At 39.2% G+C, this 27087-nt stretch overlaps 1 protein-coding gene across 4 annotated transcripts in view; it reads right to left on the reverse strand.

Moving 5' to 3' along the window:
- rbfox3a (RNA binding fox-1 homolog 3a) overlaps positions 1-27087 on the reverse strand; it is a 466772-nt gene that overhangs the window by 233152 nt on the left and 206533 nt on the right. For all 4 annotated transcript variants that reach the window (XM_066704644.1, XM_066704645.1, XM_066704642.1 and 1 more), the window contains exon 4: positions 4674-4752. In XM_066704644.1, the coding sequence (XP_066560741.1) occupies positions 4674-4695 (22 nt within the window). In that variant the 5' untranslated portion in view covers positions 4696-4752. The remainder of the gene's footprint in view (positions 1-4673; positions 4753-27087) is intronic.

The following is a 27087-nucleotide window of genomic DNA, read 5'->3' on the forward strand; positions in this document are numbered from 1 at the left end:
GAGAAACAGAACAGAGAACACATGCCTCTGATGGAGTCACGTGTTTTACAATCTGCATTACATCATATGTTGGTTTCTCCGATCAAATAAATATATCCTTATTTTCTTTACTAAAAAAAGAATCTCATTCCAAGGCTACTATATATTTTTAAGAACTTATTTTTTCAAATCTTAACAATTTTTATTATGAAATAGATACCTGTTCAGGGAAACCAAGACATTTACTAAGTAAACAAACAAAACAATCCCCATCTCTAGCTTTTCTGAACATGGTGTGATACAGGGTGTGGAGGGGGAGGTGAAACAGGACTGCCCTGGGAGGCACTGAGGGGAATTAAATGGGGGAGCACCTGACAGGCAGTGCCTCTGTGAGTGGCTCCCCAGCTCCATAAAGCGGGAAGCAGTCTGCTTCCTGAAATGGAGAGCCAGGGAGGAGTGACTGAAGAGCAGATGAATAAAGGAATGTAGTAATGGACTTTGGCATTTGGACTTTGACTTTGGAACTTGGATTGCAATTTGATATATATATACAGTATATACACACACACATCTCAACATCATCATCATCACCATCAGCTCATGTTGATCCACTGCTGGATGAAGGCTCCCCAAGATGTTTTCATTTGCTTTGATCTACAGCTTCTCTTTTTCATGTCAAGCCTGTAAAGTTTATTATTAAATTTTTCCCATCTTGGGCTCCATAGCTTCCTTTGTCCATCTTTGATCTGTCCTTCTTCCAATGGGTCCAGCCCATTTGTATTTTAACATTTTCACTCTTTCAATGATGGCAAATCTTTTTGTTTTGTTCTCAGATCCATTCAGTTATTTTTCTCTCTTCTTGTTATGCATACATCTTTCCATGCTTCTTTGTGTCGTCTGCAGTTTATGTATATTCCTTGCATTAAGTGACCAGGTTCACAGCCTTAAGTGAGCACTGGCAGTATGCATCGATCAATTACTTTTTTCTTCAGACAATTGGGTAGATTTCCATTCAACAGCGGGCTGTTTTGTTTAAATGCACTCCATCCCATTGTCACTTTTTTTTATTGCATCCATAACATCTCCGTCTGTGCTGATTTGGTGTCCAAGGTAGACTTAACTTTTGACTTCTTCGAGCATCCATTTGCTTCACTTTTGTTTCACAGGTGTTTTTGCAAAATGACTATGTCATTTTCAAATGAGCTCCATTTACCTTTTCTTCCCAGTGCGAAGTCTTGGACTTCAACAATTTTGGAGATTGCATCTCCCTGATGTAGATATTTGCCTTTGCAGATATTTACTGTATGTATTGGTAGGGTTTAAGTAAGCTATCCAGATAACCATTACATCAAGATACTTTGAAAGTGTGGCACAGTTCTTGGACACTCTGCTCAATCACACAATTCAAGGTGAGAGACAAGACTGCACAGTAAAGTGACGAACTGATATGACCATGGGGCTAATGGTTTAACAAGCAGCTCAGGTCAAGTAGTGTCACATATGAAAGCAGAGCACAGAGTCTGATGTGCTGCCAGCACATGTCAAAAGAGCAGGCACTCAGAGATATAACACAGTGAAGAACTCTGAAGAAGGTTTATACTAGGTGACATGCATTCCAGTTACATTATTCTGCTTATATTTATCATTCAGCATATGCAGCCCTGTAAAATACTAACCAAAGACACCTCAGGGTTAACTCAAGCTGGGGGAGCCTTGACTCCTGACATGACCAGACTTATTCGGCTCATTCTTTATACGAGATATTTTGCCGATACAGATGAAATGTGTAAGCTTGCGAAAATGGCTCTGTGGCTGATAATGCTTTTCCAATAATGGTGAACAATAATGATAATGGTAATGCAAAGTAACAGGGATCCTGTTTGTATAATTAAGAGCTGGGTCTTGGTTTATTTGTTTGGCATCTTTCTCAGTTTCTATAACTATTTCTATTTAGTTCACGTTTCTTGTCTTCATGTTTCATGCATACCAGTCTTCATTTATTAACTGACATATCTTGTGTTATTATTGTTATTAATATTATTAATAATAATAACAACATGAAATCAGCATCACCCTTATTGTGATTATTATGAATGTGGCCTTTCAATTGTAATATTTCTAACACACATTGCATCTGCACCTGAGTGTCATACATCACAGCCAGCAATGCGTTTACATACTCAGGAGTGCTATTGTGTAACAGCATCCATAATAATCCATAATAAAACACACAACCCGCCTAGCAATCAAAAAGTCCAGCCAGTGACTGAATGAATTGAGCAGTGAACCTAATAAGACAAAGTACCGTGCTATCATTTGTTTGCGATGTGCAGGGATGTTTCAACAGTTCAATATGTTTTTATAGATCTGCAGTGGCTGATCCAGAGCATGTCCCCCCCCCCCCCCCCCCTTGTTCTAGTGTTAACCATATGGTTAACCAGGTTCGTTATAAAATAGCTTTTGCTAAATTAAAACTTCAGTCCCACCGTCATGTTTAATTTTATAATAAAATATAGGCCTGGCTCCCTGGTGTCTGTTTGATTCATGCGTGCGTGTTTAGCCTTCTCTGCACTTTTTATTATTATTATTAAATGAGATTACACACCTTGTTAGCAGACCCTTTTTATGTTGATTCGATTGTACCACTATCTGTGCTGTATAGCCATGGCTGGGTACATTCTTAGAGGCTTTCAGGGCAACTGAAGTGTGCTCTAAGTAAAAACTAAGTGTTTCCCTGATGGAGTACTGGTGTCCACAAACAATGAACTATTGTGAGGGCTTTTCTCTTTTCAATCCTACAGTAAAGACTTCTACAACCATTTATCTGAACAATAGCCAAAACTCCAGTTCCAGCCAGCACCAACATTTGATGCTACACGCCACGCAAAACTACATACTTCATTATAAAGAGAGAAAGAGCACGAGAGATGAAGATCAGAGATGCATTTCTCACTTTTCTGATCTAGCGTATCAACAAGTTTACCTGCCGTAGCATTATCTTAATGTACATGCAGTGGAAGTGCAACTATCCTTCTGAGATTACACATCTTTGTCTGGGTCAGCAACAAGAACGAACAAGAGCAATAAAAACATATGATAATAGAAAAAGCTGTTAGAGTCAGACTGCTTGGTTTAAATGGAGAACATAGTTTTTAAGATACCGGATAATATAAAGCATCAGCCACAATGCCATCAATACTTTTGTTTTCTTGTTGACATGTAAAGCCAGTAATATGCCTAATGTACATACAAGCAGCTTATGGTTGCCATCATTTCCCTTTGTATGTCCCTCTGGTCTGTTAGACATGAGCATGAATCCCTAATGAAAAAAAAGCAAAACCACGTCAAACTTAAAACATGTAATACAGTCATTTCTGTAGCCCGGGCAATTAAGAAAGGATTTTACAGGATAAAGTACACAGGACTTTGAGACATGTTTACAAAATGGTCTCAATCAACATGTAATTACTGTCAATGATATTTTAACCCTTTCTTTTACAAGAGCATTCCGAAGACTTGACGCAATATTATCTTACCCTAAGAGAGCTTCTTATTAAATCAATCTAGCAAAAAACAAACAAAACAAAAAAAAACATGCCAAGGAGAGCTGGAGAGAAGGTAAAACAATACCTTCAATTAAATGGAACAAAATACAAGATATTACTCACATGAAAACCACAACTTCAATCACATACTGTTTGCCCCTTTATGTTGCAACATTTAAAAAAAATGCATTCCATGTAACTAATCAACAAAACAAAAAAAGTAGCCAGAGTGATAAAATCTTTGTCTAATATTCCAATATGTTTTGTTTTTTTTCAAATTGTATTTTTGCCATAACAGATTTATTTATATATTTATTTTTTAACCCAAATATCCTTGTCAGCTGTGAGGGCGTCCACACAGACAATGATAAAAAGGCTCATTTCACCACTCCTACACAAAATACTGGGACAATAATATAGGAAATACAAGCTATATCTGAGCATGATGCAGTTACACAAACCATTTTTTTTTCTCTATAGATATTTTTGAGTTTGCTGAAAGTAAATAAATAAATAAATACAATTTCCCACTCTAAAGTCACCCTTGTAAAAGTATGAAACCAAGACAATTGCAGAGATTGCTAAGGGAGCTGTGTATTGTAGTGTGATAACTGCCCCAGATTTCACCTCTGTACACTTGGTTTCATATCCAGTTCAGGTCCCAGGGGTGTGTGTGGTTACGCTATGATGTGAGGGGATCTTTGCTTAAAAATGGCTAAACATAAAACCCCAAATGAAAAAAAGACCCCGGCCAAGACAACATTCCTTCAGTGAAATACACCATCAAACAGGCCCAACACGGGCACCAAACCCAATGGAAGAACATGACACAGCAGACAGAAGCAGCATTTATACACCTTGCGTAGACTCTAGATGCTGTAACGGATTGTCCTATCAGTTGCTAGACTGGGCCTGAGTTTCTCAACAGGGCTATTCAAGTTATGAACAACAGTATTGAAGAATAGGAAGGAAAAACAAGGCATAAATACATTTCAGACCGAGACAAAAAGTATTTAATTAGAAACAATAATTGTCATTCTTTAAGCCCATGAATGTAAAGTGTGAACTCCTCATGTATTCTTCTTCATCCCACCTCCCCATCTTTCCAGCCCCCCACCTCCACCGCCCCTACCAAATAACAGCACTGACCTGCCCAGCTGGGGGTCTCCATGTATAGCAGCCTGTGCCGTGTGGTGAGACTCACTTCTGCTACAGGTAACGCTGACCCCTGCAGACGAGATGATGTAATAGCATGTAAGCACTGCCGCTAGTGAATGCTGAGTCCGCAGCATCTCTTAGCGAATAACATGCTTGCTAAAGAGAGAGGGGGGGAAAAAAAACTGTAACTTCTGCAAATTGAGTCAGTCTGCACATCAAACAGTTACTTCTGGTACAAAGGTATTTGAGTTGTAATTGTTCTGTGGCAAGCTGCATTCTCACATTCCTTCTTTTAGATCAACCTGATTTGCTTCACTGACCCTCCCAGACTACTTAATTAACTACAGATATTTAAGGTAATCCCCTGCCCATTATATAGGCTGAGCTGGGCTTCAAGTAATACTACGCTGTTTTATAAAGACTTCTTTTCGCTAAGAGTGGAAGAGGGAATCTCACCGGGGTACTCACAGGATATAATATACGCATTTAAATCGAATTGTTTTTGATAAGCACCTCAGGAGTCTTTTTTTTTTACAAAACAAATAAGTCTTTCATATATTTTTTTCTTCATAGAAAATAATTGTTTCCTTCATGTCTTTCATCCGGCACTTCCAACAAACACAACACCCTGTTGTGTGTGTGTGTGTGCGGCTCTAATGCGCACTCCTGCTGGGTTATTAAGTGCACTGGGAAAACTACCACTTTCTGATATCGAATTTTTTTTCCCAGTACAACCCCAAACTGGAATGCTGTTTTAAATGAGATCCCTTACAATAAACCCCAGCTTTGCTTCATAGATACACTCCCAGTTCAAAAGCAACCCAAGACATTGCTGACCCCTCCCATAACTTTTTGATTTTGTATTATGATTTGTAATGATATGATAGGCGGGTCACAGTGCCATGCTTCTGAGTTATATAGTAATTCCCTCAACCATTACCCCCCCCCCCCCCCCCACCCCACCCTCATACTAAATTACTTATTTTGTTGTGTTTCTGTAGTGTAACCAATCATTTTCTAATCAACTCTTCAGGCACTAGGAGCAGCCAGGCGCTTCCCTGTGAGCCGGTCTCCAGTGCGCTCTAATTATGGAAATGGAGGCAGGAGCTCGTGAAGAGAGGGAGAGGGTCCTGAAGGGCTCAGATAAGCTCAGGACAGCCAGCAGCTCCTGTTCCCCGGCTCCCCCAGCTCCCCTCCACTCCAGCTGTAGTTCACAGTGCCGTTAACCCTTTGTGCACAACCTCCCATCACCGTTCCCCCAGGCCTTCCCTCTATCTCTCTCACACTCAGTCGGTCTCTCTCTGTTGCGCTCCACTACTATACCATACTATATACTATACCCTTTACATCGTAACTTATTTTATAGTCCTTTGGCTGCTTTTTTTACGGCCTAATGCTTTAGTAACAGTTTCCAATAACCGATGGGAGATTAAGTGTACATGGTCATCCTCTACCAACTCTGGATCAGGTGTGACTGGACAGAGTCTGTCCGAGCCCAACTCCATCCTTCAGGGTTCGTTCGCTCGGTCAGCCAAGCGGACAGGGGTCAGAGCAGCGGGAGAAATTACTTTATTCATGTTGAGTCTGGGGGAGGTGGCAAGCCAGAACCATGCTATGTCATTGAAATATTATTATTATTTCATTCTAAGGGTGAGGATAATACTACTACTAATGATAATGATACATGTCATCTCACACAAGGTGGAAGTCGTTTACGTACAAGTGTATCATTTGATATCTGCATCTATTTCTGTTTTTAAAGCGGACTAGATTGCATTGTTGGTGTTTTATGTTTTCATTGATCTACCCTGCAGCTGTAATTTAACTGCCTGTCTGCACCGCCATGGTTTTGACTTGCATCTGAGACCATCTGAGAGCAGTCTGCTCAGTTCGGTTGGACTCTGTGGCTCATCGATGAAATCGACTGACAGGGTGGAAAGACAACTCGCCTGAACATAGAGATGGGCCACTGTTCAGTCATTCTTCATGTACATATGGGACGCAGCAGCACAGTGGGGCCATTTGAATTCCAGTCAGCAAACCATATCGGGGAAATAGAGGCATATACAATGAATTACACAGAAAAGTCTAGTGGTGTCATAATAGTTCTTGAAGAATACCATCCCATTAGAAGAAGCTGTAATGAATGTGCTTGCAGTACTGACATTTGCTCTTTTTATAAATGGATTAGATCTATAGATCAGTTTAATGTTAGCTATTTAATGATGGTTATGTGTTTATGGCAATTCATTTATGAACTGCTTTAAAAATCATTGAGCAAAATGCATTTTTAATCATAATAACTGCAATTTTTGCAATAATAGTGTTATAATTAGGATCATAAAAAATAACTGTTTGCTCAGTATACTGCATGAGCTCTCTTGGGTGTAGGATCAGTACCGGAGCTGTTCAAAAATTCTGCACGATTGTCATTTTTTTCTCCCATCAGGTCCCACGATACTTTGAATTCCCACCTTGATAAAAGTATGCTTACTACTGTATATCTAAACAACTGGGAATATGGCTTTTACAAGCATGTATAAGAAATAATAAATGAGATGATACAAAGAAAAGAAAACTTAACACCCCACAGATTAAGTTATTTTCAGATAACCTGTGATCCTTTCTTTCTTCCATCAAACTTCTGCACCCTGTTCTGTGAATGGAAATGCGGTGTAGGCTGACAGGTTTTCAAGCAGCAGGCCCCTGCACTTTACACATGCTGATGCAAAGGTAGAAAGGGTTAATGAGGAAGGCTGACTTTTGAGTATATAATCAGTTGTGTATGCATGCTTATTGTCTACATAAGAATCAAAGTTGTGTGAAAACCATGTATGGCTGCATCTGTGGCTGTATTATGCATTCATATGTATGCATGTGTGTGTGTGTGTGTGTGTGTGTGTGTGTGTAGCAATTTGTGCTGGTGACCTGCCCTTTCTGAGCTGAGCCTAGTCTGGCACTTACCCAGAACCCGGAGCTTCTTTACCAAAGAGAGCTTATCGATTACTTTCCCACAGAAATCATATCTCCTACTTCTTCTCTCCTTGCTCTGCCCGCCTTCCTTTTAATTAATTGCAAACCTATGGTTTCTAGTATTTTTTGGGAACTATGCCAATACAATTTGTCATTTTATCATAAGTAATTAAAAGGTGTTCTTTTGCCCATTGCATGGGATCTGTTTAATTGTTGGTTCATAAAATAATTTTAAAAGGATATCTGAGAAGTCAGAAAATATAACACGCAACAAGGAAAGTTTTTTCCAAATCTTCAGTTAGCTGGAGTTTTACAGAAACGTTTATATTTCACATGATATATATGATCCCCTGATACATGACAACAACTTCCTGTTTACAACATTAGGTTTCTAACTACATGTAGTATATTATTATGACATAGCTCCATTTCTGTCACCACTGTAGACCTATTTCTATCTGAACTGTCATTAACACACTCTACAGTCAATGAATCAAAATAGTCCTTGTCACTGTGGCAGAAACATTATTAACTGATTAAAATAACATTATTTTCAAAGCTGCGAATTGCAATACATGATATTTTCTTTGTAAAATGTCCTCAAATGTGAGTCTTTAGAATAAGCATAGTAGACAAGGAGAAGACATAGCAGTAAGATCCATAACCCTTCCCAACAATTTCACTCACCATCGTTCAAATGAATTATAAAGTGTTTAGTGTGTTCTGTTAGATTTTGTTCTAGTTTAGCCTGTCAGTCTTAAATGTTAACCTTTAGTACTCTTTTATGTTCTTGTATGTTAACACCACAAATACTGGGAATGAAATGTGAAAACAGCTTATAAAAAATGACAACAAATCAATAGCCAGTGAATGAAATAGGTTAATTCCATTGAAAAGACACTGATTCCAGACTGTGATCAGAGTTCCCCCTGGCCAGTCTTTTAAAATGTATCTTAATGTCAAACAGTGAACCAAATAGCAACACAGTGCTCTTTTGTTTTCTACACCTCTGTAGATGGAAATGCGATAGGGTTAAGTGATAGAGTAGGTAGGAGGTTTATAAGGTACTCTGAATTATCTGAAGAGTCCCTTGACCCTTAGCATTGGTGGACTGCAGGGTGACTGACGCTGATTTGATTAAACTCACACTAATTCATCACAAGCTTAATCAAATAAAATGTAATAACTCTGTAATAAAATTTCAGCAGTCTCTCAAGTACTGTAGGCCAGGTATAAATAGCAGAATTATTCGCTACAGGTTCTTTCACCACACAGGTACTTCTAGCAGAGACTGAACATGTATTATTATTATTATTATTATTATTATTATTATTATTATTGCTGCTGTCAAAATTCAAATAATAAAATCAAAAACATTTCAGCTCAGATTACAAAACCTTTTAAATTCCATGAGACAAAAGTAATTCCATTTTACATAGTGTTAGCTGTAATATTGAAAGAGACTGCTGTGAAAGTTCCCTTGAATGTAACAATAAAGACAGAATTGTTAAAAAAAATGTTGTGAAGGTAGACTTTGCAGTTGACGTCTCACCTCTAAAGTTGGAGCTACAAAGACAAAGCTGCAAAAGCAACACCATTTTACTTTATAATGCTGGGAATCATTACAGGTTCCCACCCCTTTGTAACCTAGTTAAGTAACAGTATTGTCCGGCTCTCCTCATAAGAGATTAAATCTGTAGTCTACATCTGTGAATAAATAGAGCCATCGTCGATATAATATTCTATAACGATAGTTTAAGTATCCCTTTGAAGGCTGCGGATGGACACACAAGAGAGAAGGAATCGCATTACTGTCTGGAAACACATAAATACCGTGCAGGGGGAAAAACATCCAAAAGGTTTCATAATTCATTACCAGTGTCAGAAAGGGCCATGCTTAGAACCTTTAATTGTACTTTTCCCCGCCCATTTATATTACTATTCTTCATAAAGCCTCGGTTACCTATTTGTTTTATATTTATGGATATTAATGCTGTAATAATGCAGCTCTCTAGCGTTATCCCTTGCGATTTGGTTGATGTATATCTGATAAGCATGGTGGGTCCCAAGAAAGTAATTGCTGTCTTAGGAATCTGTGTGCTGTAAAGTACTTTCTCAGGGGAATCAAAGAGACTTGGCTATAGAGAGAGAGGAAGGCTTGTGATTGTGTGCGTTCGTGTGTGTGTGTGTGTGTGTGTGTGCGCGTGCGTGCGTGTGTGTGTGTGTGTGTGTGTGTGTGTGTGTGTGTGTGTTTGAAGGGTTGGCTGAAACCTGGGCTGTGCTCCCAGCGGGAGCTATTTTGGGAAATGTATCAAGTGTTCTTTCTCTCCTGACAAAAAAAAAAAAAAAGTACCCGAAAGGCACACCAGCTCCTATTAACCACTGCCCGATCACTTTAAAAGCCATCAAGGAGCCCATGCCATGCAGGAGTAGCATCGGGGAGGCGTGCTGATGAAACAACCACAATAGAGCACCAGGTCATTACTCAGAGAAGATTGTAGCACGACGAGCGACAGCTCCGAGCCAATTATAAGAAGCGGAGCGCTTCACGCTAGACTCGCCGCGTGGCGGGGGCACCCTGGCTTCGTGTCTCTAATAAACAACATGCAGAAAATGTTAATGATAGCTCGGAAATGCCACCTCGCACCATGGGCAGCACTGTTAAATAATAATAATGATAATAATAATAATAAAATATACAAACAATGCAACAATAACAAAATGGAACGAATAACAATCTAAAATGGGAAGGATGAGGAAACAAAATCACCTTCATCAGGCTTGTCAAAACCTTGGGCAAAACATGACTTGGTGTTAAAAGTGGGTGAAAGAATATGTGAATCCAGGGAAATGGTGTCTGAGGTTAGTCATTGGTGTTTACGTGTTTACGGAGGAGTCCATTTTCTGATTCACTAAAGCACATAAAAGCACAAATATTGGACTGTTTAGGTGTTTTGAATGGAAAAAATGCAAAATGAGAGATTAGGTACAGTCTGAACAGGAATTTCTCAACATGTGTTCAGTCTTAAATACTTTACAATAACATTAGCCATTCAGAAATGCATCTGTCTCTTACAACTTTATAACGTATTTCGACTCAGAGGTGAAAACTCTAACGCAGCAAGTGTTTTTCCATGACAATGCTAATCCTTTAAATCAGCTCATTTGTTACGTGCTTCTGCTACTTTATGTGAAAACATCTTGCCATCATATTCCACAGATTTACAACATGGCTGTGTCTTGTTTGTTACATTATATTGCTTGCTGACAGCAGCTGTTTTCTTTTTCTAATCATCTCCATGATTTTGGTGGTTGTTGCTGTTGTTGTGAAATGTTTTGTAAAAGTATTCAAATTTGCTAATTTCCGAGTTTCACATTAGCTGACAGTTCAAACGTTAGCCAGACAGATGGAACTTACAGACAAGAAACTCCCCGGTATTCAGCAAACACCCATAACATAAATAAACAATGATGAGTAACAAAATATGGCACCCAAATCCAGTGATCAAGAATCTACTTGCCTTACACGTCCCATCAGTTTTGACAGCTGTCAACACTGACAAGACTAGGGAGACCTCTTTATTCTTAAACAGCGGAATACATTCTCCCAACTTTTAATATTCATGGCATTATTATTATTTTTATTAGTTGTGTTATTTTTATAAATCTATCTGTAAATATTATTTTAAAAACATATAAATTACATTAGAAGGAAAACAAATAAATTATGCAGATTAGGTTAGAAGATTTGGAATAATAAAAAGCAGATGGAATAATGCAGGGAGTCTGTGGAAGTGGGGGACGTTAAAATGAAATATGACAAACAGTAAAGCTTACAAAAAAAAATCAACACATGAATAATTGTGAACAACAGGAAGGTTTATTTCCAATTTGTGTTGATTTAAGAAAACATAAATGTGCACTAAACAGTAACAAGGAAGTAAAGAATGGCTATAAAAACAAGCTGTGCTTTGTTGCTGGGGGTCTAATCTGGTATACAGTAAATTCCTGGTTAGGAAATGTAATTTTCTGTTCACATTTATGTTATTTTGTTTCAGTTAAGCCAAAAATTAAAACAGAGTTTATGAGCCATGAGGAATAAAAAGGAGAAAAAATAAAATAAAATAAAATAAAATAAAATAAAATAAAATATATATTTTACTGCCTTTGGAGAAGCCTGATAATTAGATGAAAAACTGCTGGTATTAAAAGTAGATTTTAGTAGGTGTCTTAGTTCAAAGCCTCAGATATTTCAAAGTATATTATATAGGTGCTACCATAATAACATTTTCAGCAAAATGTATACGTTTTCTTACCATCTCCCTCTTCTCTTTACAGACACCCTTCTGTTCAAAAGACCTCTGCATTTCCACAACATGATCGTATAAAGTATGTGGGCAACGGAGACTTCAAGATTCAAGATATGTATTGATCCATAACAGTCATTACATTCACATGATGCCCCCCTCAAGGCAAAACTAAGAAAACAAACCAACTCAGAGAGGCAGTGCAAAAAGATGTCTGCTGAAGTTTAACATGCATGAATTAAAGGTCCAATGTGGAATCTTCCATACCTGTGCAGGAGGAATAGATTTCCTATTAGTGCATGTTCAATCACTACGTGTTAGCTGACCTGCAGTTATAATGGCATAACTGACATGTACTATTAATACATTACTGCTCATGTTTTCCCGCTCTTATTAATGTGCCTCGGAAAATACTGAGAGGCAGGCTGGCCCCGGCAGAGAGTGTGAAGCTCTAATTATACTGGTGAGGTGCACTAATCACGTTATCAGGGCCCGCGATTATGTGTGTGGGCCCACGTCCTTTGATATTCTCCCATTAATCCTAAATATAAACACAATTACCAGAAGCTGGGAATCTCTCATTTCAAATGCTCAGCCATCAGACATGGAGAGCAAACAGTGGCGTGTGCGTGCCGCTGGGAGACATGATTCCAGTGATGCTATGAAACACACTCTATACTCTGCAACCACAAAAAAGCAAAGGGACAGTGCCAAGCAGTCCTCTCTGCTCTGGCAGATTAAAAAAAGACAAACACACACACACACATACATCCTGTTTACAGTACGGTTTTAGGAACTGCTACATGAAAAAGAAAAAATATACATACTAAAATTAAACGCTGCAAGGAGTGTGATCAATCAAGCTCCTGCTCAATTTGCTCCACAGTGATGACACTCATCACAGCGAAAAAACAGGATGCATTTTTGGTTGTCATTTCAATAATCCGTACAGGAGTTAGAGTGTGAAATCAAGATGTGGGTGCACATCTAGGTGGATTTCCTTATGCTTGTGCCCTTAAATTGCAAACCCTGACAGTGGAGAGCAAAAGGGTAGGTGAGCTCAGAGCCAACTGATATTCCACTCATTACATTTAGTTCACTATCTTTCATCTTAATCCTATACAACAAAATGCCAATAATATACAAATATATGGATAGATAGGTAAATACATAAACAATTTGTTTATTTGCTTCTATGACTCAAACAAATTGATCACATATCGTATGGAGTTAACGACTCTCAAACAGGTGACAATGCAAACACTGGCCACTTTAACAGGGGTCAAGACCAACAGATAGACCTGGAAAAGAGGAAAACTACAATGACCAAGAATCATGGCGACCTAGAAAATCGCAAAGTGATAAGACTTTACGGTTTCCAGTGGGGAAGCATCGTAGAGCACTGACAGATCAATGCAGCCAACAGCGAGGAAGCAACAAGAGCAAAGTGATAGTCAGAGATCCTGCATACAAATCACCTGTCATGACCTTGATATGTGGAAGTCTTGACGTTCTGACGCTAAAGAGAGCAGAGATACATGAGCTGTAGGATTACACCCTAAGTGTGAGAATCCTTAAGGAACCAACACACAGAAGATCAGTCTGAGGCTTTGGCCGATTCACACTATATCATTAAAGCCCTTTGGTGCTTAAATATCAAGATAGCATCGTGGCAGTTGAAGTAACCCAGCCCCCCAAAACAAATCAGTAAGCAAACAACATAAAAAAAGAGTAAACATAAGCAACAAAGAGTAAACCTATCTGTGACTTTTCAGAGCAGAATTCAAGCAGATTGTAAGACATATTTATCCAATGGCATAATTAAAAAACGTAAAGTAAATGTGATAAGCACCTGGATCCCAGAAACAAATGGAGCACAGAATGAAAACAAAAGACAAAATGAATGAGGAGAGAATTAGGAGGGAACACAATAAGAAAAACATGAGGAAGCGACGGAGACAGGAAAGACGGAAAATGAGAGATTGGTGGAAAGGCTGGCTGTGTGTGTCTGTGTGCGTGTGTATGTGTGTGTGAGCGCGCGTGTCGGACAGGCGCTGAGTGACGCGGGTGCACATCCATTCTCGGAGGTGAACTCTATTTCACGGGTTAGTGAGAGACAGGCAGCTCTGCCGGGGCACCGCGTCTCCCTGGGAAGGTTTATTAAGCGCATTTCTGTTGAGAGTCTATTTAGAATCAGTGTTTGCTGTTCCAGCTGACAGGCACTGAGTGCTCCTGGAGAAAAGAGACAGAGCCCTACCTGAACTGCCCTCTCTGTGCTGTTGTGCAAAGGGGTCTGACATCACACAGCCGGCCAAGCTGCAGAGCTCCAGCTCAGACGCTACCACTGTCCAATCCACTCAGCCACCCTGAATGTCATGTCCCCCCCTCTAAACCGCCAGGACTTTCCTCATCTACACCGACTGAATGTGCACCAAAGCACAGAGGCGAGACAGATACTCCAGGTGCCAGTAAATGTCCGCAAAAGACAGCACAGTTATCTGTTTTGGGATGGAAGTAGTCACCTCTATTTAACTTACGTTTTCAGTACTGACATCATACACAATACTTTTACACTTTTAAGAACACTTTTAAACTTACTGTTGTCTTTCAAGTCGAAAATAGCTCCCAAAGGGGAGTGGTGAAAACTCATGACAAAGCTGCCGATAGGCCTCTGTGTGTGCTGAGACCTCCCCCTTTGCCTGCTCATCTACACAGAGACTACATAGTATGGCTCTGCTTTCTCTGCATTGCTAGCAAGAGAAAATCCCATAGCTTTTCACTGGCCATGGTCTCATGACTGGAAAGTTGGACAGCTACCCCATCCCCTGGTACATAGTGTCTAGCATTAAAAACAAGAACAAAAAATAATTAGTTTTTATACTTACAATTCGCTATGGTTCAGGGCTCCGGGCATTGTCCGTAGTTTTCTATTAGACTGTGTTCTTGCATTAAATAGCTTATTTAATTGGTTGTTGTTTTTTCACTGTGTTGTTGTAACCCCATTTCTACTTCATCCTCTATATCCTGTGGCTGTGATATCCTCTATATCCCTAAGATAGGGCTCTTTGCTTTCCCTTGGGCTCTGTGACAGTCTAGTTATGGCCTTTTCTTATTCTCATTTGAGTTTCAGGGTCCTGCACAGGCCCCCTGATCCCGATATTCTATTGTCTCCAGTTAAGCTTCTGGGCATGTGCTTAAGTTTCAGTTGAGTCTCAGGACTCCCTCTGGGCTTCCTGCTCTTGAATTAATGTGGTTTCCAGTTGAGCTTGATCACTGTGGAAGGTCTTGCTCCTACTTTAACTTTTTCAGAGTCAAAAGGCCCCCTTTTGGGCTCCCTGCTCCTGATTGTTTCTGGCCCCCAGTAGAGCTTGGACCTTTGGGCTACATCAAAAGGGGAACTGTACTCTGTGCTTGTCTAGATGAGCAGGCGAAGGGTGAGGGCTCATCTGAGTGACAGCACATAGAGACCTACTGACAGCTTTGTTGTGAGTTTTTACCACTTAACATTGTGTGCAGCAATGTCCCATAGTCCCCTTTGGGAACTATTTTCTTCTTCAAATAATGTGGGTTGCATACATAATCTAACATTATAAGCTGCAACTCCAGTGAGCATGACTCCGAGATTACCCCAAATTCTACTGTAATATTGCACAAAGACAAAGAACAAAGTGAGGTGGTTACTTGTGTCAGGTTAATGTACGTAGAGACCAAAGACGAGGAACACAAACATCCATACCGAATTACACCAGGCAGCACTGTGCACATAGGTCTAGACAACACACTTCCTGCTATAATCATTATATACCACATGTAATATGAGACAACACAGAATTAAAACTTACATTTTTAAGATACTTGCATTTAGGGCTTACTACAATCCGCTGTGCGTATATACAATGAACAAAAATCTGAACGCAAAATGATACAAATGGATTTCAAGTCTCAAATTTTGAGGGAGCGTGCAATTGGCATGCTGACTGCAGGAACGTCCATCAGAGCTGCAGTCAGGTCAAGACCCTGGTGAGGATGACGAGCCGCAGATGAGCCTCCCTGAGACGCTTTCTGATAGTTTGTGCAGAAATTCTTCAGTTGTGAAAACCCATAATTTCATCAGTTGCTGGTCTCAGATGAAGAAGACATATGTGGAGGTCTTGGGCTGGTGTGGATGTGCGTTACCTGTGGCTGTGATTAGACGTACTGTCAAATTCTCAAAACAATGTTGGAGCCGGGTTATGGAAGATAAATTAAGTAAATTGTCTGGCAACAGCTCGGGTGGACATTCCTGTAGTCAGCATGCCAATGGCACAGTCCCTCAAAATTTGAGATATCTGTGGCATTGTGTTGTGTGACAAAACTGCACATTTTAGAGTTTTAGACATTTTATTATCCCCAGCACAAGGTACACCTGTTAATGATCATGATGTTTAATCAGTTCATCTATATGCCACACCAGTCAGGTGGATGGATTATCTTGGCAAAGGAGAAATTTTCATTAACAGGGATGTAAACAAATTTGTGCACACAATTTGAGAGAAATAAGCTTTTTGTGTATATGAAAACATTCTGGTATCTCATCTCATGAAACATTGGACCAACAATTTACATGCTGCATTTATATTTTTGTTCAGTATATTTACAAAACAGAATAATGCAAGAGTGTAGGAAAAGAAAATATTTCTTCCACCATTCCCGCCTCTAGAGAGGTAGCGACAGAACTTAACATGAAGCAAGCCAGACAGACTAAGACAAACTACAGGCAATAACAATAATCTAGAAAATTGCTTCTATACATGAAAACACATTGATAACAGCAGATATTACCCCAGATCATACAACCAGTTTAATTATTAATCATCAGAAAGTGTCAACGCTACAGCACAGTGTAACAGCCACATGAAGCACGTGCTGCACGGATAAAGAGAAAAGCCAACCTTCTGTTAATAACACCCGCTGCCTATTCTAAAGTAAATGTTTATAGGTCTCTACATTTAGCAATGAAGCACTGCTGCAGATGTACAGATACTGGCATTCTCACAGTTTTATTCACATCAGTGCCCGAGACAAGCTGGGAGCAGTTAGTTGCTAAAACCATTATTTTTGAACAATGAAGTAAATAATTTCTATCAAGTCGGTTCTTCCCAGACCAAGAACAGTGAAATAAAGCAAAGTTAGTAGTGCACACATTCAAAAAGAAACTGATTAAATGAATTCATCAATTGTTCTGCAGTCACATCCAGGCTGTACTGGTAACCCCTGGCTCTATGTTAGCATCAGGGACATGACCATTTTAAGGTCTGGTTTAGATTTGTTTTAACATTTGGCAGTTTCTATTCCTTTTTTCCTTTTTACAAAAGTGGCAGCAAATCAGCTTTTTAGACATAGCCCGAGGAGACACAAGGGAGGCTTGTGAAAAATACAGTTACACACTAAATTGATCCTGAATAACAGAAAAATATAATTTACTGTTCAATTGTTTTTTATTCATACCCCTCCTGTTTCATCAAGGAATTGTCTCAGCGCTAGATTGAAATATTTTACTGTAATTTTATCTTATTGCCCGTCTCCAATAAAACGGAGCTTTGGGAGTTTTGCACATTGCGTAATGCGTTACCTTAGTGTCATGTTAATGTGACTTTTAGCGTCTCTTCTCATCCATCGGTGTGATGTGTCTGTGGAGGTCTCAGTGGGCATTCATCACACAGCTACTGCAGTTTGGCAGTGTTGCTTAGGGACTCCCCAAATTGGCAGGGGCCATTCAAGGCAGGGCATATCAGGTATTTCTTTACAGCTGTGTGGAGAAGCTCTGTAGGAGGCGGCAAGAATTTATTCCGCCTGCAGTTGACAGTGCTTTCTTGCCTTTGTTTAGTTTTTTTCCCTGTCCGCAAAGAAATTAACAGCTGTATAAATTAAAGGAGAAGGCAAAATAATAATAATGCCTGACAGCAACACAAAGGAGAACCTTCAACTGGACGTGAAAAATGAAAGAGGGCTAAAGATGAAAAAGGAAAATAAGCTCCCACTTTCAACATTCATTACCGCTCACATATGTGATGACCCCCTATTGCTTTTAATCTTTAATGTAAAAATTAATCATCCCATTCATTATTTTAATAGTTTTATTTTTTCTTCCCAAAGTGATGATTTACAATCATAAAATCCTGTCGTTAGCTTGATCGGGATTTATGGTCATTTTTGGACCAGGTAGCCTCCAATCATTTTCCACTATTCTGACAGGCTATTAAAGTGCCTGGGTGATTAAAAAAAAAAAAAAAACAGCTTGAAGTCCAGGTTGCAGTGCTGTTACCTAGCATAGGCCACTTTAAAAAACAAAACGCCTCTGAAAAAAAAGGTCCTTTATTCTTTCCTGCACATAAAAATAAATGTGCCGCGGATTATCACTAATATATAAGAATCAAAGGCTCGTCACTCAAGATTAATTTGATTCTAGATTTACAAGTGGGATAGTGGATGAGGGAAGAAGAATGTCATTTGATGTTAAAACCACATGGCAGGGAAACAAGAGCAGCAGAGCATTTCCCCCTGTGTGCTTAAGAAACGGTTTGAAATCAGCGTAGTGTGTGTGGGGGGGGGGGCGGGGATTGAGTGGGAGATGGACGAGGTGCATGGATTAAATCAAACTAAACCAATGGCCAGGAACAACTGTAACGTCCGATAATCTGCTCAAATTAAATACATATACAAAGATGACCCGTGCTTTATTACTGTCTCTTCTCACATGGGGCGGGCATTTCAAAGATGTCAACACTTGACCTGCTAATGATAATTAAGGAATGAGATTATTATACCCTTTGTAGGGTATTGGAAGTGCTGCAGAATGAGATGATATTAGAGGTGCCTGTTTGATGTTTACTGTGATGTGTACCAGGCAGTGTGTGTTTATAAACATACCCTTAAACTAGTATTAGAAAGCAGAACAAATTGTCAAGAGTCAATATGAGTCTTATTTAATGTCAATTATAGCTCCTTTTGAATTATTTTGCTAAAGGTTGATAAGAACACATCATTGACCTTTGATACAATGTATTTCGACATATTCTATATAATTAGTTTTTAAATTATATATTTTTATTATTATACTCCAAAGTTAAATATTGGGCAAAAATTTAAAATCATAATAAAATGCATTCAAAGATATAGTCAAAGGAATATATAGCTTTGACGAGAAAAAAACAAACAAACAAACAAACAAAAACTTTAGTGTGGGCACTACAGAACGCTCGGCTTAAAGGAAACTGACCATGAACAAAACAATGTTTTGAAAAATTGCTTTTTCTGACTACATGCGAAACATAAATCTCAAGGCTACAGGTGTCATTACTGATCCCCAAAGCAACCCATGTCTGAGATATTCCACTAACTGACAGGTACGATAATTGCCATGTTGGCTCTCTAGGACGGCAGCATGGTGAAGTGTCTCTGGACAGCTAGGGCCACATGAGGGACTGCGGCACTGCCTGGAGAAAGAGCCGGTCCTGATTGGAAGATTCCCCTCTTCAGGCACTGTCCGTGGGGTGGAGTTTGGCAGTGCTCTCTTTTATTCATACGTCTACAACCCACAAGACATCAGAACTAGAGGCCTGCCATCCACATCAGGATAAGATGCACAGTGTATGAAGACAACAGCATATTACAGAATAAAAGACTGGAGAAGGGTTTCCTGTTATTTCTCGTAGGACACTCCTTTACTTTGGAATATGGCTATTTATGGAAATATTGATGAATATTTATGTTTTTTCTTGAAATTCCCTAGTTCTATTGTGAGTGTTGAGCTGAAGGAACAACAACAACAACAACAATAACAACAAAATTCAACCATAGGTGGAATTTGGTAATTCTGTTGAGAGAAGGCATGTTGAGAGATTCATGTGGGTTATTTACCAGTGCTTGACAACAAACGTATTGGGTCAGACCTCAACAGCTTTATTTCATTTTTTCTCCCTCCGCTTAAGCTCTTTATAGGTGAGGAGAGGCAGTCAGAAAGTGCAGTCAGAGGATTACATAATCCTTTTTACAGAAATTCATCCATCACTTTTCTCTCATTTTTATTATAGCCAAATTGCCTGGAGTGCTCAGAGTGGAAACAGATTTCAGCAGGTACAGCATATCTGTTTAGTTTGCAGAAAGCATAACCACTGAGGAAAGGAGAGACAGAGAGAAAAAAAAAATCTTCTTGGGGTCTGTCCAGCCAGGGCTTGATCATGATGCATGGTTATGGACCATCTGCACTATGAGACGATAAATTTATGATTATGGCGAGAGAGCTAAAAGGCTGTCCATTACTGTAACATAGTGCCCTCTGTAGAGAGTTTCTCATCACGCACAGATCAGATTCAGCAGTAAAACTGGACAAGGCTCCCAACATTAAGCAAATTTACATGCTACTGCCACGTGTCAATCAATATAATGCTGACAGTTATTGACACGGTGGGGCAGCTTCAGTCAGTCAATTCCCCCCCACCCCCCCAAGATCTGTTTTTTAACAAGTCACATTGTGTTGGAGGAAGGCGTATCATATTTCTTACGTGGCTTTTCAAGTATGTGTGTGTGAGAGAGAGAGAGAGAGAGAGAGCGTGTGCTTGTGTGAAATGATTGTGACACATAAAAAAGATAATTCTGCTGACAATTGCGGCAAGACAATGTAAAAACACCCACATTCACACCCATGCGTCAATGATTCTTGGTAAAATATTGACTCCTAAATGGCAGAGCAATATAAATTGTTTTAAACCCTTTATACTCTCTCTCCACCACCCTTTCACTGCCCCCCCCCCCGTTCCCTCTTTCATATAGCTTTAGACTCCCCCTCAGCTGCAGCTATTGATACACACCAGTCTCTGGCAGGCAAAGCCTTAGCTGCTATAAGTGAAAAACATTTCAGCAGCACACAAATGTTCCCAGCTACATCCAGGATTCTTAGCAAATTGATAGCTGTGATCATCCTTATTCTGCCATGTGCCCACAGCCACAAACACAACGCATGCAATTAAGAAACTGCCTGATCATTATCCCTGGTCTCTAAAGAGCAATAGCCCATCAGCAGTTACGAGCAACTGGTCCTTACAGAAAGCCGTGGTCTGTGAAAGGACCAGCCTCCTTCCCATCCAGGATGGTGCAATCTCAAACACAGCATGTTTTCTGTTAGTTAGTGGACTATGACAGTGCCATGCCATCGTCCTCGGGTCCATTTTAAACTCAGCCCCTTCTACCTAGTGATTGAAGGAGCTGTTTTATGTACGTTGGCTACATGATGTGATCTTGAGTGCATATATATATATATGTTTATAAACAACAAATTAAAAATAATCTGAACATTTCAATAATTGTAGTAATATGGTAAAGTGATGTTTATTATAACTACATTGCAACTTTAAAAATAAATTAAATGGTAACACTCATAAATGGTTACTCATTATATAAGTTACAATTGCACAGTGTACTTTTAAGATGCAAGGATTTTTGTTTTGTTTTTAGTTATAGCAACTCCTTTTGCTAAGTTTGCAAGTTCCTCATTTCCTGGCAAGGTAATTCCCAGCTGGTTGTTGTTGACTGTCAGTGCTGGGTCTAAATCTTGATAAAAACCACAGCACAAATTAAAGCATTTTTAGAACATAAATGCTGCCAGAATCCATTAGAATGATCTGTCATTAAAAATACATGTTTTAAAGAAAATGAACAGTCTTAGTTTGGCATTGAGTATTATTGCATTATCTTCCTTCGTTGTTGGGCACTTAAGTCATAGACTGATCTCTTAATTCTTCACAAGTATGTCAGCAAAGACTTTAAACAGGCAAAAGACGAGCAATTAGATGTGTTTGTTAATATATCATATCTCAATCTTTTTCTTTAGATATTACTTACACCTGAAGGGGTTAGTTGTATCTTTAAAACATCACTGACTAACAACCTGAGAAAGATGTTGTGAACAATTTAATTTAAGTTAACAATACATTTAATTTTGCAAGTAAGACCTCAGGTAGAACAAAACAACAACAACATCATCAGCAACAACACACCGTATCCCCCAAGGACCAGATTTTGCAAAGTAGAATATCAAACATACTACTGCACTCTAGTTTAAACAATTACAATTAAGATAGTCATTAAAGATGTACTGCACACCTTTGTCATTGTGTTGTTTTCTTGCTTATGCATTTACATTGTTCATGTCCATGATTCACTGCTGTTGTTTCCCCTTTGTTTCCTATTTTCTAGAGGAGATATTTGTTAAAATAATATCACTGCAGAAAAGTGAAGGTATAGAAGTAGTCTCTGCAAAAGGCCTTTTCAGCTTTCTGTAACACCAATTAGCTTTCCCCTTCCACCTGTATATCTAGGCAATCAGCTTGGAGAAGGCATTTGTGAAATTATTTTAACGTAGCTATTAGCACAGTAAAGGTTCTTGTAGCATGAGAGGGGGGCGGTCCCTGTTGGGAATAATACCCAGATTTCTGGTGCTCGTTGTGAGTCCCTTACCCGTAGACATACTTGGCCTACAGTGAGGACATGCTATCATACACAGCATCACAAAACCAGAAGAGCTATACTGCAGTGAAGAGAACTGTGCAGATAACATCAATACTTAACATAAATCATATTTAAGAAAATGCAACAACAATTTCAATAAGTCAAATGAAAGTGCTGGTCTTGAGTGCAGCTATCCTAGGAACTCAGTGCACGGTGAAGTACCTACAATTCACTTCTGCTTTGGGTAAATAAGGATGACAGCAATGTCCATTTTTACCTTTTCTGTCTCGACAGGCTGAGATAAATGAGTGTCAGGGACCGGATTAAGTTAGGGATATGGTCAGCTTCAGCCACTTCTCGCCCCCTTTCTGAATCCCCCTCCTCCGGTTTTACCTCAGGTGATATTGGGAAACTTGATTTAATCCTCTCAAAACCTGGATTCAAAGGTTAAAGATGATCAAATTGTTTCCTCAGGTCAACAACTCTGAATTTACAATTCAATTCGGTCTCTCTGCAGGTCAAGTACTGTATATGTCCTTAAATGGCCTGGGTGTATCTCATGGAGACACACAAATGTCAGAGAAAGCACCAACAAGGACAAGCAACTGCCTTTGCCAACGAAAAACACCTTGAGAGCCAAGAACCCTTTCATTGTAAAGTTCTTAAAAGCTTCCTTAAAAGTCACCTGTGGTCCACGATAGCATGCCCACCCTCATGGAGCAGTCATTTCCAGTCTCACAGCAGCTCGGTGAGTGAGCCAGATCCACTAATTGCGTAATTTAAACTGAGGACCCCATCGACCAGGTGTTTGAAACCAAAAGAGACATCACACAATTAGTTGATCTTAAAACAATCAATTTGTCCGACTTTGGGTTTGGTTCAGACCTGCTTAATCCATCGCTCTGTCGTTTACAGAAAGGAAAGCGCTGATGTCAGCAGAGCTCACCCTGTCTGCCTGAACGTTTCAGATAAATCGATTGGTCCGCTCTCTTTTTTGTCGTTGTATCTCCTTTCCTGTTTTGGTTGAGGTAAGAGGAAGGTTGGAGGAGGAGTGGGGGGGTGGAGGTGGTAGAGGTTGTCGTAGGGTAAATGGGTTTCTGACAAGAAAGATAAAGGGTGGCTGCGGTCCAATCTGCAGTTTTCCCGTGATTGTGTCCATCATTATACTCAAGTGGTAGCTGGGGTGGGGGGGAGGTTAAATAAATAAATAAAAACTGCAGAGGCATGTCAGGGAGGTTTGAGTAGGGAGTGAAGCCGTGCAACTGCAGTAAATGAAATACGTCACATCACTGCCATGGCCTTAATTAGGCCTGTCAATCACGGGGTCTAGTAAACGTCAAGAAACCATCTCCTTTCACCCCTCAAAAATAGGGTGTCTAGACCAAGCGAGACTCGAGTCTTGCTTTCCTCATTCTGTGAAGTACAGTCTAGAATCATTGGAGTGTAATAGTTTCTTAACAAGAATGGTTTAACAGGCCAGTTATCTCTTGAAAATTCATAAATGACAAGCCATGCTTTCTTACCTCACGTTGGAACTGCAGAAATGCACCTTTATTAAGTGCCAGCCATTACTCACAACAGGTTATGCCATGGCCTTCCCAGTTTTCCAAATAATGTTGTGGAAACATAGGAGAAACATGCTTGCTTCTGTCTTTTTCTTTGTTTCTTTTCATTTCATGCAAAGTTATTTTGAATTTGCCAGTGCATACGCATTTGAGACGAGCCTCAATATAAAACATTGACATATCCCTGAAGTATTTTTCTCATAAGAGGCAAAAAGAATTGCCCTGCTTTAAAAGTATTATGCTTTCTCAAAGAGAGGACTAGCCTTAAGGGGTCGGCGGCTTTAAGAACTGCCGGAAATAGCCCAAATGAATAAGCAGCTCCTTAAATTCCAATGTAAAACGAGAAAAGGAATTTGTTAATATCAAAGATGAAATGAAACCGAGACCATTTCCGAGCACCGATGTCTCTTGTAATATTTTGCTTCCTCTGGGATAAAATAAATGAAAATGTGGTACAAACGCACAAACAAGGCACGGCCCATGCGTGTGTTAGCTCTTCGTTTTTTTCATTTCTTTTTTTCCCCTCACATCCCTTTAATAAATAATCCTCTCGACAAAAAAACCCACATAATATACAAAAGCAATGTGAGAATAACAAGTGCTGCATTACAGGGAATTTACTTTAAATGGAAAGAAATAAAACACGTCTTTCTTTTGGTGGTTTCTCTCTCCTGGTAGAGATTGCTCTGTTCTCTGTCTTTCCCCTATAGATACAGAAAGCGAAGCAAAATAAATGTTCTATTCCTTGCCTCCCCCAAAGCCACGCACTGAAGGAACACTGTCAGGGGGTATTAGACTTAATGAAAACAATGTGCTTTCCTAATCACATTGCGCGGGCCTGCGTTTCAGCTCTCTGCTTTATCACTTTCTATTCACCTTAATATTCATCAAAGCTGTTGTTTTATTTATAGCTGCACCCCCCCTTGCCTACCCAAGGCTTTCCCAACCCTAACAACCCCCCCCTCCCCCTCCAAACCCAACACCACCACCCCTCTTTCTTCTATGAAACTTATTATTCGCTCTTTGTGAATAAAACATAAAGCTTCCCTTGAGTTGTCAACCTAAATTTCTATTTTTGCGAAGAGCAGCAAACTTTATAAGGCCGCTACTTTTGTGGGGGGAGGGGGGTAAATGGTGGAAATGCGAAAGACTAAAGTGCTGAAAACAAACTTTTAATAACCATCATATTTCCAGCTACGCTATAAACTTCAGCTTTTGTCATTTCCTATTATTATTAATGTTATGGGTTCTGAATCCCAGTTACTTCCCCTTTCAGCCAGCATGTTGGCTGATATCTTTTACATGTCAAAGGAGAGGGGAGGATCCGAGAGAAGAATGTCAAAAAACAAATGCCCTGAGGTGCTTATTTAAAACAACAAATTGTGTATTTATATACATCAATATATAAATAGATAAGAAGGTAATAAATACATCCTTAAACAAACAGACTCTCCCAGCTCAGTGGCTTGTTTACAGAGTCCGTGTGGACATACATGTCTTTCTCGAAACCCACACTTGCTTGCTTGAAGCACTGTTGGATCTTTCTCAGTAAACCAGCTTTGGAGGACACATACTTATGTGCTGTTGTTTGTTGTTCTTATTCATCATTGTCTTCTATTATGATAATCAATTGAATTCATATTATTATAACTATCATGATGCAATAGGAATATCTGAAATGTATGGTGGCCCTGAATTGCAAATGTAAACAAAAAAAGAAAAATGCAATTGCAAAAACAAAAATGCAATTGCAAAACGAGAAACACAAATGCAAAAAGAAAACCATAAAAAACAAAAAGCAGAACGCAAATGCAAAAGGAAGAACACATGCAAAAAGAAAAAACGCAATTGCAAAAAGAGAAACACAAACAAAATGAGAAACAAAAACAAAAAGCAAAACACAAAAGCGAAAGGAAGAACACAAATGCAAAAAGAAAAACACAAAAACAAAACGAGAAACACAAAAACAAAAATATATTTTTAGTTTCTTCTTCCACAGCAGCATTATTTCGAAGCCCACCACTATTAGGCAAGCTACACGCCCACACAGGAAGCACTGCTATTGGTCAGCCGTCTCTGTTCTCTGCTCTGTGCTCTCTGTGCTTGAGAGAAATGCTCGATTTCAAGTATAAGTGTTGATGCACGTTATATTACAAAGGTTAGAAAGTGATGTTAGCCTACTTTAAGTGTTTAAGAAATTGCCATGCATATGGTGTGTTGGCGAGTTAACAGAAACAACTAAACACAGATGTTAACACAGAAATAAGAGGACTGATTTCACATTAATGAAGAACATCATGCTTTATTAGCTGAACACTAAAACGTTAGAGTTACAATACTGTCTGTGTGTGCGCGTACATTTAATACATATGAGGACAGTGTTCACTGTAAACACTACAGGGAACACACACAGAATTGGTGCAATGAATGTGAGTTAAGCTTTCTGTTTACACAGTGTTTATTTCTGATATTAAAAGTGATTTGGTCCCAGGTCTGCATCAATACATATACTTTAAATTGAGTGTTTCTCTAGTGCAGAGAGCACAGAGCAGAGAACAGTGAACAGAGACGCTGACCAATAGCAGCGCTTCAGTCCTGTGCGGGTGTGTAAGCTTGCCTATAACAGCGGTGCTTCGAAATAACACGGCTGGGGGATGAAGAGGCGGGACATGTTTTCTATTGGTAGGACTCTAGATGACGCAATTCCTTAATAAAAAAAATATATATTTTTGTTTTTGTGTTTCTCTTTTGTTTTAGTTTTTCTTTTTGCATTTGTGTTCTTCATTTTACTTTTGTGTTCTGCTTTTGCATTTGCACTCTGCTTTTTGTTTCTGTATTTTTCTTTTTGCAATTGTTTTCTTTTTGCATTTTTCTTTTTGCATTTGTGTTCTTCCTTTTGCATTTGTGTTCTGCTTTTTGTTTTTGTGTTTTTATTTTTGCAATTGTGTTTTTCTTTTTGCATTTGTGTTTCTCTTTTTGCAATTCTGTTTTTCTTTTTGTTTTTGTGTTTTTCTTTTTGCAATTGCGTTTTTATTTTTGCAGTTGTGGTTTTCTTTTTGCATTTGTGTTTTGCAC

This window comes from Amia ocellicauda, chromosome 5, assembly GCF_036373705.1.
Source record: "Amia ocellicauda isolate fAmiCal2 chromosome 5, fAmiCal2.hap1, whole genome shotgun sequence".
In the NCBI taxonomy this organism is placed as follows: Eukaryota; Metazoa; Chordata; class Actinopteri; order Amiiformes; family Amiidae; genus Amia; species Amia ocellicauda.